Source organism: Histomonas meleagridis, assembly GCF_020186115.1.
Source record: "Histomonas meleagridis strain 2922-C6/04-10x chromosome Unknown contig_82, whole genome shotgun sequence".
In the NCBI taxonomy this organism is placed as follows: Eukaryota; Parabasalia; order Tritrichomonadida; family Dientamoebidae; genus Histomonas; species Histomonas meleagridis.
Window position 1 is genome coordinate 110,901 of NW_027150919.1, and position 17,263 is coordinate 128,163.

At 31.2% G+C, this 17,263-nt stretch overlaps 6 protein-coding genes across 6 annotated transcripts; 4 read left to right on the forward strand and 2 right to left on the reverse strand.

Moving 5' to 3' along the window:
* Positions 1-942: 942 nt before the first annotated feature.
* Positions 943-1,377, forward strand: GO595_008998 (40S ribosomal protein S23; the record flags this gene model as incomplete). The annotated part of the gene is made up of 1 exon (XM_067922636.1): positions 943-1,377. One exon carries the CDS (start codon positions 943-945, stop codon positions 1,375-1,377), a length of 435 nt encoding a protein of 144 aa, XP_067770783.1.
* Positions 1,378-2,106: 729 nt separating this feature from the next.
* GO595_008999 (uncharacterized protein) lies at positions 2,107-4,803 on the reverse strand (the record flags this gene model as incomplete). Its single annotated transcript, XM_067922637.1, has 2 exons — positions 2,107-2,435; positions 3,549-4,803. 2 exons carry the CDS (start codon positions 4,801-4,803, stop codon positions 2,107-2,109), a joined length of 1,584 nt encoding a protein of 527 aa, XP_067770784.1.
* Positions 4,804-4,918: 115 nt separating this feature from the next.
* GO595_009000 (putative Transitional endoplasmic reticulum ATPase) lies at positions 4,919-9,385 on the forward strand (the record flags this gene model as incomplete). Its single annotated transcript, XM_067922638.1, has 2 exons — positions 4,919-6,074; positions 6,744-9,385. 2 exons carry the CDS (start codon positions 4,919-4,921, stop codon positions 9,383-9,385), a joined length of 3,798 nt encoding a protein of 1,265 aa, XP_067770785.1.
* A 106-nt stretch (positions 9,386-9,491) lies between these two features.
* Positions 9,492-10,625, forward strand: GO595_009001 (Type IIB DNA topoisomerase family protein; the record flags this gene model as incomplete). Its single annotated transcript, XM_067922639.1, has 1 exon — positions 9,492-10,625. The coding sequence occupies one exon, from the start codon at positions 9,492-9,494 to the stop codon at positions 10,623-10,625; it is 1,134 nt and encodes a 377-aa protein (XP_067770786.1).
* An 892-nt stretch (positions 10,626-11,517) lies between these two features.
* Positions 11,518-12,039, reverse strand: GO595_009002 (glutathione peroxidase; the record flags this gene model as incomplete). The annotated part of the gene is made up of 1 exon (XM_067922640.1): positions 11,518-12,039. The coding sequence occupies one exon, from the start codon at positions 12,037-12,039 to the stop codon at positions 11,518-11,520; it is 522 nt and encodes a 173-aa protein (XP_067770787.1).
* A 340-nt stretch (positions 12,040-12,379) lies between these two features.
* GO595_009003 (TKL family protein kinase) lies at positions 12,380-17,056 on the forward strand (the record flags this gene model as incomplete). Its single annotated transcript, XM_067922641.1, has 2 exons — positions 12,380-15,212; positions 16,560-17,056. The coding sequence occupies 2 exons, from the start codon at positions 12,380-12,382 to the stop codon at positions 17,054-17,056; spliced, it is 3,330 nt and encodes a 1,109-aa protein (XP_067770788.1).
* Positions 17,057-17,263: the final 207 nt, after the last annotated feature.

The window sequence follows — 17,263 nt, forward strand, 5'->3', positions numbered from 1 at the left end:
TTAATGTAAGAAACGATAAAAGTTAACTTTAATACATTTTATAAGTGAATTAAATATATAATATCAATTTATTGAAAAAAAGTATCATAATATAGAGTGTTCGGAAAGCCTTTAGGTTCCCAAAACAGGGGAGACATTTTTGGCTTAATTTATTTTAATAATGCATAAATTGTGTTGTTAATATTTAGATTTATTGTTTATTAGTGTGAATGTACCATATGAATTACTATTTATTATACCGACATTTTATTTTTATGAAGTGTATTATAATGATATGTAACTTCATAACTAACATTTTCGAATTTAAATTGATAACTACCAGTACCATAAAATCGTAAAGAAAAGTTAGACATTGGTGAATGAATCCACTTGTAGGTATATGTTTAATATGATTGTGTGGTAATATGCAAAAGTTTTAATTCTTTAGCAATAGGAGAACCAGATCCTGAAACTTGAAAATAAACGCGATTCCCCATTGCCAAAGCAAAATCAAAAGATATTGTGATCTCATCACATGCATTACCAGGCTGCCTGGTGTATGGTTCACTCTCGAGTGAATAAGAATTTTTGACCAGTATCTGAATCTCCATCAAGTGAAAATGAACAAAGATTTAAGTATTTTTTTTGATTTCATAATTCTATTAAAAGAGTGCTTTAAGTCAAATTAGAACTAATCATATTACTTCTTAAAAAAAGAGTGTAACATATTAATCTTCTTTGTTTAATATTGATTTAATGATTTAAATAAAACTTTTGCATTATCTAAATTAAATAATATGTTTTACATACAATTATTTGGAACATCCAGAAATGATAAAATGAAAAGCTCAATTAAGCAATTGCTAATTAGCCATTTTATTACAACAAAAAAGCATGATTTAAAAAACGGTTGAGGTGGCACTTTTATAGCCGATACTCGGCGGTTTGGCCAGCCTTTTTCGAATGGGAAAATCCAAAGCATGCGGTCGTCAGGCAGCTCGTAAGCTCCGTGTCGCACACAGAAACAACCTCTGGGCAAGCAAGAAATATAGGAAGAGGCAAAGTACCACAATTTACAAGACACCATTAGAAGGTGTTGCTATGGCTTCAGGTATTGTTACTCAAAAGGTCGCTGTCGAAGCTAAGCAACCAAACTCTGCTATCCGTAAAGCTGTTCGTGTTCAACTCAAGAAGAATAGCAAAGTTATCACTGCTTTCGTTCCACGCGATGGTTCACTTCGTTTAATTGATGATAACGACCGTGTTCTTGTTGCTGGTCTTGGTCGTTCCAATCGTTCTGTTGGTGATCTTCCAGGAGTTCGTTTCCAAGTTATCAAAGTTGCAGGTTTCTCACTTCTTGCCTTATGGCTCGGAAAGAAGGAAAAGCCAAGGAGTTAAACACCTGGTAATAAATTGAAAATTTGATGATACATTATTTTGATTATTTTGAAATCTGAATAAACAAATTTTTGTTTATTAAAAACAGTGAAAAGAAAGTTTGAATTCCATTTTCAAATTTGATGATGTCTTTATTTTTTTGAATTTGAAAAAGATGAAGATCAAATGATAATATAATATAACACATCATTTTTGTTATTTCTTCCCAGACAATAGTGTTAGGCAATGATAAAAATTGATTTTGTTATTAAATTCATTGAATTTTTAGATTATTATCAAGGTTCTATACCTTCATTATATAATGGACTGTAGTCATTTTGTTCATCCTCAAAATCATTTTCATCACGGTTTCTACGGCATGATATAAACTTGAAAAGAATTAATAATATGTAAAGCCCTATTATAACAAAATTGAAAATTTTTACAACCAGAAATGCTGTTGCTGTTGCAGGATCAAGTTTGCTGGGGTTATAGTTTGACTTTGTTTTAGCAAGACCATCAATCAACATGTTCTTTATAAATAACGACCGTTAATTATATACCAAAAGCAAAAACATTTTCACAAGGAAATGAAAAGCATGTTTGTATCTAAAATACACTGATACTTTACTGTTGGTTATTAAACTAACATTTTCTGGTTACACAATTATGATGTAAATCAATTTTGGAGTAAGGGCATAATTAGAATTAATATTATTTAAATAAAATTTGTACTTACAAATAGTTTACTTATTCCTTTAATGCACTAAAAAGTAGTTTTAAGTTAGCTTGATCCGAAATGTTAATGCAAAACTCCGAAAACTTATCTAAATCATAAATATTTGTTTCTTTTGTCGCATTGTCATTACTTAGCGCTTCATTGTAAGCTTCAATGAATCCATTGTCTGTTCGAATTTTTTGAATTTGATATAATTGTCCAGAATCTAATCCGACCAAAACGCAATTCTTGCATGTTTGAACCATAGTCACTGGTTTGTCCAATGTTATTTGCTGGAAATAGTTGATATTAAATGTTGTTAAATTGCAATCAGGAACAATTTCGAAAATGAGAAGTTTACCTTCCATCGTACCAGAGAAAACAAAATTCAAATAAATTGAAATGGCCGATATATTATCAAAAAGTGTCGAAATTGAATTAAGTTTGAAAACGTTTTCATTTTGGTGAAAAGTATACAAATTCAATGTATTACTTCTATCGATAACCGCCGCGAAACTTGTGTTCATATCCAAAATTTTAATTTTTTCTGATTTAAGTAAAGTTTGCTTTGTTTCAATATTTATAACATCATTTTCTGTTATTAAGTACAAGTTGTTATTAAATGAAATAGATTTATGGAAATTATTAATTTCAAATGTTCTAATCAAATTACAATATTGATCATAAACATAAATATTTGCATCTGAAAATGCATAATAAAATAAACCACACTTTTCTATAAAAAGTTTTGTATCTGTTTGTAAAATCATTTTTGATTGATCAAATTTATTTTTTCTCGAAAAGTATAAATAATTATCAATTGTATAAAACCAATTATCGTTATCAGTTTCTACAATTGATGAAACACCTAATAACATTTTTGAATGGAATTCTGATGGACTAAAGAAAGCTTCTTTTATCGAATGAAATGTTAAGTAAAATAACGATGACGATACAAAAAGTGCATCAATAAACGGTTCGCAGTCCAAATATTGAATACTTTTGATGTTGCTTAGCAACGCCGGAAATTGTCCGCATATTAATACGTCTTCATCACAACTACAAAACTTTGTATGAAATCCTTTGTGATTAATTTTATGTTCCTCATTATTAGACAATGAGTAAGCATAAATTGCGTCTTTTCTTTCAAGACTTAAAAGATAATCAAATGAAAAAATTATATCAATTGGAGATACGCCTAAAATTCTTTTAACAAGTGTAAATGGTTCTAATGAATATATTATTATTTCATCATTTTTGGATATAGCTAAATGATCTTTATCTATTGTAATGTTAATAATGTTCCGTGATATAAAACTTCGAATTTTATTCCCAAATATATCTAAAAAAATTATTTCATCATTTGTAACAACTACAATGATTTCACCATTTGATGCTGCCAAATGAAAAACACCATCTAAATAAAATTCTGGTGATATAAAAAATTTGCTTTGAGAAACATGAACTGTTGAACCGTTTTGGAGTACCCCAAAATAAACGGTCTTATCTTCGATGTTGAATAAAGAATTTGGAATTAAAGTTCCTTCTGTGTTAATTTCTTCTGTTTTATTTTTAGTTGATACTAAAATATGATCGCCAAAAGAAAATAATGAGAGAGCATCATCTGCAAGAATTTCTCTTTGAATTTTTAATGGGATCTTTTTTTGAATCTTGACAGTGGAATGTTCACAAAGTAAATAAAGAGAATTTCCGATATTAGTAACTTTCTTCGGTGGGCCTGTTGCTTTAAATGTTTTGATTTTATGGAAATTTTCCATAAGATAAGAATCTCCTGTTGTCGATCCTACAAATGCTAAAGAATGATTTAAAGATAGAATTACAAGAAGATCATGTATCTGCCCTACTTTCACAAACTGTATTGTTCCTTCATTTTCAAGACGTACTGTTCCATAATGTCCGTTTTCATCTATGTAGAGATAAACGTTCTCCTCAATGCAATCAAAGTTTTTAATTCTTGATGGAGTGAAAATTGTGGCCGTAAGTAGATGTGGCTTGATATCTTTTTCGTAGTCAATTCTAGTGGCTACTTTACTTGCAAATGAAATAATCATTGATACTTTTTCGGGAAGTAATGAAATGATCTTATATGTATCAGATGGAAGTTGAACTTCTTTTACTTCATCAACAGTGAAACCTAAAGAACCTAAAGATATATAACGAAGCTTTTTTATATCTGCAAATTCTGATGTAAGGATTACTAAATCTGTAACTTTGAAAACAGGACCAACAAATGTAAAGTCTAAAATCGCTTTGCATGGAATTGAAACAGGATAAGGTAAGCTTTTAAGGGTGCAATTTCCTGATATTGAATAAATTTCAAGGTGTTTTGGTGATAATTGCAGAACAAGATAATTTGGATGTAGGGCATATTTAAGGTGAGCAAACAATGACTTGGAAGGATTAGGTACTAAAGAAAATTCTTGAACAGTTTCTCCTGAGAAATTGATTACCTTAGCTTGGAAATTTGTAAAAATAACAAGAATATTTGAATAAGATGCATAAGGATGATGAATTGGAATTAACATGTGGATTTGTTTTTCACATTCATATACCGTATTATCTTCCATTTTTTCGTTAATTAAATAAAAATATAAAAGGTTTCCTTTTGAAATCGCTAAAACATCATCACCATTGGGAGTGAACATCCTAGCAACGACAGCACTAGAAATTGATGATGGTGCGAGAATTGATCTAATTCCAAAATTCATTTCAATCCCATTTTGTGTCAACAAACTTAGTCAAAATAATAAACGGATTTTGGATAAAAATGTCCGAAAAAAGTGACGGCAATAAAATTAGGGTACCCCAAAACGGATTTCAATTATGAGTGAAATTTTGGAATTTGTTGTTGATTATTCCTCATCTACAACAGATTTCAAAGCACTCCTATCACCAGAATCAATTAAAAAAGCAGGGATAAAAAATAATTCATTTATAGAGATAATACATTCAAAGTTTTCTGTTTTAGCATCAGTATCTTCTTCTACAAATGTTTCGCCTCAGTCAATATTATTGTCTAGATCACTTAGAGTAAATTTGCGATGTTTTCTTGGAGAAAATGTTCAAATCAAAATTGTTAACGATATTCCAAAAGCAACATCAATTGAGTTTTCACCAATTCTAGACACTATAAAACCAATTAAAGGGCCATATTCCAAACTTCTTGAAGTTTCAAATATATCTTTTAATTCATTTCCAATTCGCCAAAACTTAGTTATTCCTTTTTATTGTCTTAATCGTATTATCGAATTCAAAGTTACAGAATGCACACCAAATGATGGATGTGTTATTACATCTCAAGACATCATCAAAGTAAGTGATACACCAGTTGAAAGGGATGGTGCTCCATGTTTTAGATCCACATCATATGATGATGTTGCAGGTTTAAACAACATAATATCTGAAATTCGATCAATAATCGAACCACCTTTAATTCAACATCGCTTATTTCAAACCAATTTTTCTCATGGTTTTCTTTTGTGTATGCCATCTGGATCAGGCAAAACATTTCTAGCGCAAGCGTTAAGGACGGAGACGCCAATAAACATAATTTTGATCAAATGTTCCGAATTACTTGTTTCATTTGATGCGCTCACATCATTGAACGGTTATTTCAAAGAAATTATATCTAAACGTCCGTGTATCGGTTATTTCGATGACTTTGATTTTGTCGCTACAAATTCCATTCCAAATGAAGACGAGGCGGATTCTAAACTTCCGGACGCATTACTAAATGGAATTGATCGCTTACGTGAAATGAAGGGTGTATTGATAATTGCGACAACATCTAAATCAACAAAAATTCGATCAGATTTTATCCACAAAACGAGGTTTGATAAGGTTTTAACAGTCGGACGCCCGAATGAAAAGGAAAGACTTTCGATTTTGAAGATATTAACGAAATCAATGAATGTTAAAAATGGCTCACTTGAGAAAGTATCCGAAATAACAAATGGTAAAACGACAGCACAATTAAAAAGTATTATACGAAATTTGATTAATTCATCACTAACGAAATTTTTAACGAAAAATACAAAATCGATATTAAACGTCGATGATATTTTATCGATAATTGTTGATCATCCGAATGATATTATTCTCAATGAAATAAAATCGAAAACAAATAAAAATTATTCATCAGATGAATTCCATGATAATCGAAAACGTTTATCATCGAATTATGATTATAATGATGACGAAGAAAGTGAAAATGATATGTTCCCAATACAAAGGAAAAAGTCGAAAGTTAAAGACGACCCTTTCAATAATGTAATTACAAAAAGGAAAAACTCCGAAAAAGATTCGTCTTTTTCAAGTTTCGGTGATAGTTCACATCGAAAAGATCCGTTTGGATTATTATCGAAGAAAGAAATTTTATCTTCGGAATCTGATTCGGATATTAAAAAGAAAAAGAAAAAATTTTCAGAAAATAAAAATAAAAAGAAAAGAAAAAACAAAAACCCTTTTGAAAATGAATCCGAAAATGAATACAATTCGGAAAAAAGAAATATTTCTTCAAAGTTCCCGAAAAGAAAACAAAACAAAAGCGAAACATTTAAAGAAGATGAAAATGAAAATAAGAAAAATACATTCAAAAAGGATCCGTTTGGTTTCGTATCTAAACGAAATAAAACTGAATCAAGTTCAGATGAAGAAGAAAAAACTCCAAATAAGAAAAATCCATTTGCATCTAAAGCAAATAAAAATCAAATCGAATCATCAGAAAGTTCAAAAGAAGCAAAAAACAAAACCAAAAGAAGAGATCCTTTTGCATCAGTGACAAATAGGAATCAAATTGATTCATCAAATTCAAGTGAAGAAGAAATCACTCAAAAGAAAAAACATGCAAAAAGAGAACAATTTTCAAATAAAAGCAAAATGAAATCATCAGAAAGTTCAAATGAAGAAACTGTTATGAAGAAAGCGCATGCTAAAAGGGATCCATTCGCTTCTGTTAAAAAGAAACAATTCAAATCTTCAGAAAGTTCAGAAGAAGTAAAACCTAAAAAGAATGCACTAAGAAAAGATCCGTTTGCATCTGTAATAAATAAGAATCGAAAGGAATTATCAGATTCAAGCGAAGAAGTAAAACCTAAAAAGAATGCACTAAGAAAAGATCCGTTTGCATCTGTTAAAAAGAATCAAATTGAATCTTCAGAAAGTTCAGAAGAAGTAAAACCTAAAAAGAATGCAATAAGAAGAGATCCATTCGCTTCTGTTAATAAGAATCAAATTGAATCTTCAGATAGTTCAGAAGAAGTAAAACCTAAAAAGAATGCAATAAGAAGAGATCCGTTTGCATCTGTAACAAATAAGAGTCGAAAGGAATTATCAGATTCAAGCGAAGAAGAAGTAAAACCAAAGAATTTATCAAGAAGAGATCCTTTCGCTTCTGTTAAAAAGAATCAAATTGAATCTTCAGATAGTTCGGAAGAGTTTAGTGCAAAAATGAGTTCATCATATAAAAATCCATTTAAATCTGCAACAACAAATAAAACATCTGATTCAGGTGTAAAGGAAATTAAATCCAAAAGAAACAAAGATGATGCAAAGCAAAAGCAAAATGAAACACTAAAAAATAATTCTCGAAAAGATCCATTCGCGTTAGTAATAAAGAGAAATCAAAGCGAATCATCAGACTCAAGCGATGAAATTCCAATAAATAAATTGTCTGTCAAAAGAGATCCGTTCGCTTCTGTCACAAACAATCAAATCGAATCATCAGAAAGTCCTGACAAAATAAAACCTAAAAAGAATACAACAAGAAAAGATCCGTTCGCTTCTGTCAAAAACAATCGAATTGAATCATCAGTATCAAGCGATGATAATGTTAAAGCAAAGAAGACCTCTGTTAAAAGAAATCCATTTGCTTCTGTTTCAAGGAAGGAACAAATTGAATCATCAGAAAGTTCTGATGAAATAAAACCTAAAAAGAAATCAGTAAGAAAAGATCCGTTCGCTTCTGTTCCAAATAAGAAACAAATCGAAATATCAGAATCAAGTGATGATAATGTTAAAGCAAAGAAAACTTCAATTAAAAGAGATCCATTTGCATCTGTATCAAATAAGGAAGAAATTGCACATAAGAAAGCTGCAGCTAAAAGAGATCCGTTCGCATCTGTTAAAAAGAATCAAATCGATTCATCGGAGAGCTCTGAAGATTTCACTGACAAAAACAAAAATCCATTTTCATTTGGCGCAAAGCAAAATGAATCATCCGAATCAAGTGAAGATGATATTGCAGCAAAGAAAACTTCTGTTAAAAGGGATCCATTTGCATCTGTTAAAAAGAAACAAAATGAATCATCAGAAAGCTCTGATAACATAAAGCATAAAAAGAGCGCATCGAAGGATCCATTTGCATCGGTAACAAATAAGAAGCAAAATTCATCGTCAGAAAGTGCTTCAGAAGAATTTGCAAAAGACAGATTACCAATGAATAATGCCAAAAGAGATCCGTTCACCGCCGTACCCAACAAGAAGCAGAGTTTGTCATCGGAAGGTCCAAGTAAACAGCAGACGGACAAAAGAGATCCGTTTGCGGCTGTTCCATTGCCAAATCAAATGGAAACAAGCGAAAAGAAAACTCTTACAAAGAAAGACGCATTTGCACCGAGCAATAACCAAAATAAATCAGATTCAAATGAAGAGGAAATTGTAACCAAAAAGAATCCATTTGCATCAAGTAAAAAGCAAGAAAGAACATCTGATTCGAGCGAAGAAGAAATTGTTACTAAGAAAAACTCCGTTAAAAAGAATCCATTTGCATCAAATAAAACACGAAACAAGTCATCAGATTCAAGTGACGAAGAAATGATATCAGTTAAAAGAGATCCATTTGCATCAGCACCCAATAAGAAGCAAATTGAATCATCAGAAAGTTCAACCAAGCATCAAAACAAAGCTAAAAGAGATCCATTTGCATCAGTTCCAATTAAGAAACAGGATAAGTCATCTGATTCAAGTGAAGAAGAAATTATATCAAAGAAAAATACAATTAAAAAGAATCCATTCTCAGTAAATAAGTCATCCGATTCAAGCGAAGATGAAATAAGCACTAAGAAAGATCCATTTGCATCAGCATCCAAAAAGAAACAAAGAGAAACTACATCTGACAAAGGAAATTCACTCGAAAAAGTCACAAGTGAAAATCAGCGATTTCATTCGGATGCATCAAAAATCAAAAATCCATTTGGTACAACATTTGATAATTCACATCTTTCGACTAGGTTTTCTAAGCCAACGAAAGTTGTAAATTTATGTGTTGAAAGTGACTCAGAAGAAAGTTAACTTACATTTAAATCTGTTTTTTTTTTTAACTAAAAATTTGTTTAATAACAATTCATGTGTCACTTTTTGCCACATCAAATTTGATGTGATTTTAATTAATTTCTTCATGGAGACGTACATTGACTTTAGTTCGTATGCATCGCAAGAAAGTTCATGGGAAGCATCGCCATCGGACATTGTTGGGATCTGTGAGAATGTAATTATTTCATCAGATGAAGTTATCAAAAAGATCGAAAAATTAACATATACAATTTATGAGCAAATTATGAATAATGATGAAGATGACGATGTTGTAATTTGTTTTAATCGAGTAAGTTCGACCAAAAATTCACAAATTGATCCAATATTAGGTGTTTTTGTTAAATATGATACTGATGATAAAAAGAGGATTTCGCTGATAAAAAATCCTAAAAAGTTTGCAATCTTTATGGAAATATTATCAATTATACATAGGTCCTTAAAACAACGTGAAGTCATTTCAAAGAGAGCAATTTTTTATCAAGATATAAACCTATTTCAAAACCAAGAAATGGTAGATATTACATTAGAAGAAATTGCTTGTTGTTTAGAAGTACCACGTGGATCACTTGGAGTCATTGCATGTCCACGAGGTGAAGTTGCAGGTCCACTTCAATGGGTAAATAATCAAGATACAATTGTTGATTGTTCGACGAAAATCGAATTAATTCCATCAATCATTGATTCTATTAGAGCCCAAAAAACAAGTGCTGTTGCAATATTAGTTGTCGAAAAAGATACAGTTTTTATGAGATTAGTTCAATCATCAATAGTCAAAGAAGTAATTTTAGTCACTGGAAGAGGTTTTCCTGATTATTCAACGAGATTATTTGTAAAGCTACTCGAAGATACATTTGATATTCCAATTGTTGGATTATTCGATGCAGATCCATATGGAATATTGATCATGCAAACTTATAGATTCGGATCAAAAAATGCGGCACATGATGGAATTAATATGTCTGCATCGAAGTTGAAATGGTTGGGAATAAGACCAAGTGAATTTGATATGATTCCAAAGAAAAATAGAATGGAATTAAATGAAAGAGATCGAAATGTGATCAACAAAATGTTAAATGAATTTGGTTTACCTGACGAAATTAAAATAGAATTGAAAATTATGATCGAAACAAATCAAAAGGCCGAAATAGAATCAATCGGATTTGCGGAGTTAGTAGATTTATATCTGCCGCGGAAATTCGCTAATTTTGATTGGATTTAAATGAATTTCATCAGACCAATTAATTTAAAAGTTGTTACAGCGAACACCCAAAATTATCTTTATGAATGTTACAATATAAAAGAATACAGAAACAAATAAAATTTATTTAAATTTGCAAATGTTAAATGAAGAGGTTAAAAATGCCAAATTATAAAAACCGTTAAGTTTCACATCAAATATCAGAACAAATGTAAAGTCAAAAAAAAATCAAAATCCTTTTCTTGGGCGACAATTTAACAGGAAAAAGCGAAATAATAAAACGCGACAATTTAACAGGAAAAAGCGAAATAATAAAACGCGCATTCTTGAAAACATCAAACGATACTAGTCAATCATATTTTGACTAGTCAAAATATACGCCAATATCAGATTCAAATCGAAGTAGTTGACACTTCAGGTTCGGAGGCATACAGACACTTGATTCCTATGCATATGAGGGGCACTAATATTTTTGTTTTTTTTTTTTTATGACGTGAATTATGAAAAGTCATTTAAAGAAATCGATGAATTCTTCTTCTTCTATATTTCTCGATAACTTTGACCATGAAGAAATGCACACGATATTTTTGGTTGCGAATTCATTTTCGGATGGAGAACAACCATTTGTAGTACCTTCTGATGAAGGAACAAAAAAAGCGCAAGAAATGAGCGCTCTTTACGTCGAATTAAATTGCAAAACAGGCAAAGGTTTGGACGACTTCTTCGAAATGATTTCGAGCTACACTGCGAACGCGAAAAAGAACTCCAAAGTCAGAAAAATGTCAAAGAGACGCAAAGCAAAAAGAATTGTCTGATACAGTAATAAAATTTCAAATCGATAATTCACTAAGATTCTACTTAAAGTTATTTGACATTTGATCGAAATAATTTGTAAAAATTTTTTAATTAAAATTTAGTTGAGTTCTGCGTTTGGCTGTTCCTCGAAACTGTTTTTGTTGTGCGCTAATGCGTATTCGATTTCGTTTTCCAGTTTTTTCACTCCGGTAACGGACGAAATTCTTTTGACCGTTTGACCTTCGTTCGCAATAATGAATTTGGTGAAGTTCCAATCGATTGCGGCGCCGAATGTTCCTTTTGCGTTTTTCTTCAGCCATTTGAATAATGCGCACGAATGACGTCCATTCACTTTTGTGATTTCGAATATCGGAAATGTGACTTTACACTTATCGATGTATCTGTGAAGGATTTTGCTGTGATCTTTTGATTCTTGTTTCAGGAATTGGCGGCATGGAAACGCAAGTACTGTAAGCCCTCGATCTTTGTACTTTTCATATAGCTCTTGAAGTTGCCTTAATTCAATCTTTGCATTACCTTTGGAAGCAGTGTTAACAATTAAAAGGACATTGTCTCTATACATTTGGAGATTAACTTCATTGCCTTCGATGTCATTAAGCACAAAATCGAAGACGCTCATTAAAAAATTAATTACAACATCAAATGTTTGATGTGTTTTATATAAATAAAATATAACAAATTTTAAATATAATCACTCTAAAGAAATTACTCTAAATTAATGTAATGATTTATACATAAATTATATTAACTTTTCTATTTTAATTTAATTATCAAGATAAATTAAATTTACTATTTTTTGCATTTTCTGGAATTATATACTAGAAGATTGATGATAGTCTTGCTAAACATTATTGTTTTAATGCTGTTCTGATTAAACATATTTTTTTCTTTTAAGATTAATTTTTTTTTATCATTATTAACGATCAATTTCAACTGAAAAATACTATAAAGAAAACAAAATGACAGAACTCACTCCGCAAACAATCGTTAGTAATTTAATAGCCAAAGGCAATGAGCTTATTGCACTAGCAAAACAAGCATATATTTTTCGTGCTTCAGTTGCATATTTGGCTCAACAGATTCATTCATTTTTACTAGCTTTGAAACCTTTGGCTCCAAACATGCGATCAGATAATCAAATTCAAGCTCTTCGACAAATTCAAGATTTATTCGATTATTATGGAAGTGTTCTACCTCATTTATCTGAATCAAAATGGATTCAACCAGCTTTAAATTGGCCAGCAGTCTATGTTCATAATTATATTGCTGGGCTTAGGAAAAGTCTTATTTCATTAGCCCCAATTCTTGGACTTGATCCAGCAACAGTAATTAAATTTGATGAACAGCAAGATCAAGTTAACAGATTAGCTGATCTTAAATCCCTTAAAGAGTCTGTCCAAAATCTTATGGCACAAATGAACATACCAGATGCGGTTGGTGTTCAACAACAAATCGAAACTAAATTAGCAGAAATAAAAAAACTTCTTCCACAAGAAACAAACAACAAAAGAGGCGATAACAAAAAACGCCCATCCTCAGAGTCAGCTCCAGTTGTACAAATTCAACGACGTGTCGAAGAACTTCTTTCACAATTTAAAGCAATTAACATTGAAGTCAATGATCTTGTTTTACATGGTCAAATTGGTGCCGGAGGCTTTGGTACTGTATACAAAGCCACTCGTTTATCCACAGCTGAAGTTGTAGCTGTTAAAGAATTACGGAGTGATCGAATTACAGTTGGTTCATGGACTTCACTTTATGCCGAAGTAGAAACTATGGCTTCTGTTCGTCATCAGTTTGTTTTAGAGTTAGTTGGGGCGCACATAACAGAGCCATATCGCATCATCACAAGATTTTGCTCAGGGAAGTCACTTTTCGACCGTTTACATCGTTGTTCTGATCCATCAGCTCGATTATCGCCTACACGCTTAACTATTATAGCATATGAAGTAGCGGTAGGTATGGAACATTTACATTCAATGAATATAGTTCATAGAGATTTAAAAACGTTAAATATATTATTAGATGAAGAAGATGACGGTTGCGTAGCTGATTTTGGACTTAGTGGGATGATGAAAGACAACCAAGAGTTATGTGGAGGTGTAGGAACTCCTCATTATACAGCACCTGAAGTATTATCACATACAAGATATGGGCCAAAAGTAGATTCTTTCTCTTATGGCGTAGTACTCTGGGAAATGTTAATGCGGAAAGTACCTTTTGGAGACATGTCACATATGGCGATATATGAACATGTCGTTACACGAGGTTGGAGACTTCCAGTGCCAAATGAAACACCAGAAGGACTTAAGAAGATGATTACACGTTGCTGGAGTAAGAATCCAAATGACCGACCAGACTTTTCCGAAATCGTCCAACATTTTGAATCTGGCGATGTCTTTTTCCCAGGAAGTGAAAAGATTAATTTCCAAGAGATCAAAATGACGAAACGATGTCCACCTTTAGATTTAGACTATGCGTTACCAGTTCTTAAGAATCCATCTGATCCTCATTTTTCAAGTGTTTCATATTTCATTGTCTCCAAAGTCGATGAGAAACTTCGGAATCGATTACGTAGTGAACATATCATAGAAGAATTAAAGAACGCGAAAGTCAACATCGAAATTGTACTTTTGTTAGCATCTATTTTATTAGACGAATCAGAATTTTCTGACTTCTTTGAGAACGGCGGGTTACATATGTTCAAAGAATGCATGAAGAAACAAAGAGCGCAAATGATTTCTGCAGCAGTTCGTTTTGGACTTAAAGTTCCTCAACAATTATTAGTTCAATTACAGCCATTTATACCCGACTTAATACAATTTCTAACATCTAATTCATGTTTAACTAATCATCATATATTACAATTCTTAACACGTTTTGATAGTTCGTTGTTAAAAGATTTTGTATATGAAATTAGTACGGCATTAGTTGAAGTTGGAGATAAAGTTGATGACCAATCAACATTCGATGCGATTGTTGCATTGTTACCATTATGTCAAAAGACATTAAAAATAGAACAACTTCGTACATTCTATCAGTTGTTAAGTTGTAATTTCATTGTTCCTTCTGTTTTCATCCAAACATTAATAGCGGTAAATGACACCGAAAAAAGACCCGAATTAATATTCGCGATTTTAAAGGCAACTGCAAACTCAAACGTAACAAGTGACTTCGTTGATCTGTTACAAGAATGTCCAGATGACGTTTTGGAACGTGTTTCGAAAATGCCGAATTTGTTCGATACTATACATGACTTACTTAATAAGGGCGATGTAGTAGCGCCACTATTCTTATTGTTTTGTATTGCGCCTATTCATGATGCATCTATAGCTTTAGCTGATTCACAATTGATGCAATCATTGATACAAATGAAAACACATAAAACTCAAAGATTACAAATTTTTACAGTGCTATGTAAATTCGAAGACTTCTGTACAAAGTTAAAAGATATCGATGGGATTTTACATCTTTTAGTCTCATCATTAAGTGAAAAACAACATGTAAATAGTGCTGTAAGATTAATTGGAGCTTTATCTTCACATCCAACGGGCTGTCAAATTTTGAATGACAACGGAGTTTTAGAATTGTTTACACAGCTTTTTTTGAGTTCATCGTGCGACGATATAGTTACAACGCAGACGATACTCAGAAATGTGGCAAAAAACGGTTGTGATATTCCTCAAGTCAGTTTGATCGTTTCGTGTTTGATGCAGGATATGATGTATGACCACTCAAAGAAATGCGAGATAATGGACACATTAGTGGCCCTCGTTGAGACTGTGCCTGGCAGTGTGCAAGAACATGACTTACAAAGAATTGTAATGCAACAGTTTAATCAGGATAACCCTTTGTTAATACTTCTATCGTTGCGGCTTTTTGCGGTTTGTGATGTGAATGTTTTGAGAAATATTTATCCTCAGTTATTGGGGGCAATCCATGGGTTGCTAAATAACCCTCAGTTGCTGTTCCCAGAAATAATTGAGGCAGCTTTGAATGTGATTAATAACCTATCGAAACAATATGATTTGTCTGAATTTTTGAAGAAAACTGAATTGATTCGATTTATAGATGAAGTTATTGAACTTCTTCCGGAGGGTGATAGTAGAATTGAAACTTTCAAAAATATATCAAATAATTTGGTTCAAAAAAATATCGGTATGGACTCATCTTCACATTGAAATGTCGTTTTTTTACAGGAAACTTAATAAAAAATCTGTATCTTTTAAATATTTTTCTTTTAGCGATAAGCAAATTTTCCTAAAAAGTTGTATTTTTAGGCGAATTGTAAGTAAAATAATAAAGAAAATAAGTGAAGGGATTTGATATGTTGATGCTTTGGTTATTCGTGATGAAATTTTTCATACTTAAGAACATTGAGTTGAATGAAAATATAAAATGCCATTTAAAATTGTTCAGAATTCGAAAAATGTCATCAAATGGACAACAAACTTGATGTTACGAAAATAAATTACAAAAATTTAAATGAATTAGAAGGTAAACTTAAAGGCAATAGTAAATATGAAACAGCATGTAATTACAGAGATTTTTCAAAATCATTTTTTGCAAATACTATTGATCCTAATAATAATAATTCTCAATTTATTTTAAGAAGACCAAAAAAACCATTAGGTTTTTTTACGCTTACAAAAAGTGTTCTTCGTACTAATTTTTTAGATACATTTACTAAATCAATTGATATAAAAGCATCTCCTACATTTGGAAATAAAATAAGAAGCTTATCTAAATCTGTATTTACTCGAAATTATCAAAGTATTTCAACAAAATTTGTATTTGACAATCAAAAAACATTCTATGAATTATTATGTTTATATTTTAATACTTATGTAATTGGTGACAATGATGACGAACTTGCAACAGCAAGAGCTATAGAATCTTGGAAAATTAGCCTTAAAGAACTTCCACATTTTTATCATTTAGCCGATGAGATTTTTTATAATCCTTCTCATCCAATTTTAATTTCATTACTTAATAATGATCCACAAGTAATGCAAGATATTAAAACAGATGTGCTTGTTTCCCCATTTTTTTCACTTGGAAGAAACTTAACGTCCCCCGACACTTTTTCTAAAGCAAAATATAATTTTCTTGATAACTCTAAAAACTATCTTCACAAAGGTGATGTATCAATTGTTCCTGTTCCTGAAGGTGTTAAAATAGATTCTGATCAAGAAATTACAGAATCATATGCAGAACTTATAGCTCAAAAGAAATGGGAATTAATTCTTGAAAAAATTTCAAAAGAAAACTATCGAACTATGAAAGAACAAAACCTTTATTCCTTAAAAGCAGCCGTTCTCTGTAAGTTAGGGAAGTATATGGACGCATTAGTCGAATGTAGAACAGCAATGTATTTACCAAAAATGTTCGAGAAAACAAAAAGCTTGCAAAACGCTATTTGGATGTTGATTGAAAGTGAGGACAAACCATTAGATGTGGATGGAATGGTAATGAACGATTTTGATGTTGATATGCCAATGGGAGATAAACCAAATGGCCTTGTAATACCGCTGCCGCCTTTCGACTTTGGAAACAACTTTACAACCAAAAACCACTTAAAAAGATTTAATTTTCCATTGTTCGATTTGCCTCCTAAAAGAAAAAAGCTTCGATGAAAGAAATCGATTCCGGAATCTTTGCTTAAGTTTGTATTTAGAGATGTTTTAAAAATATCATATTTATAAATTGCTATATAATAAAATATTTATTTCTTTATGAAACCTTTGAGCTAAAAAAAATTCGACATAAATTCAACTAAATTAAAGCGTAACAATTAAGATGGAAAAGATAAGTTTAATTTGCGAGTTTTATATTAATAAATG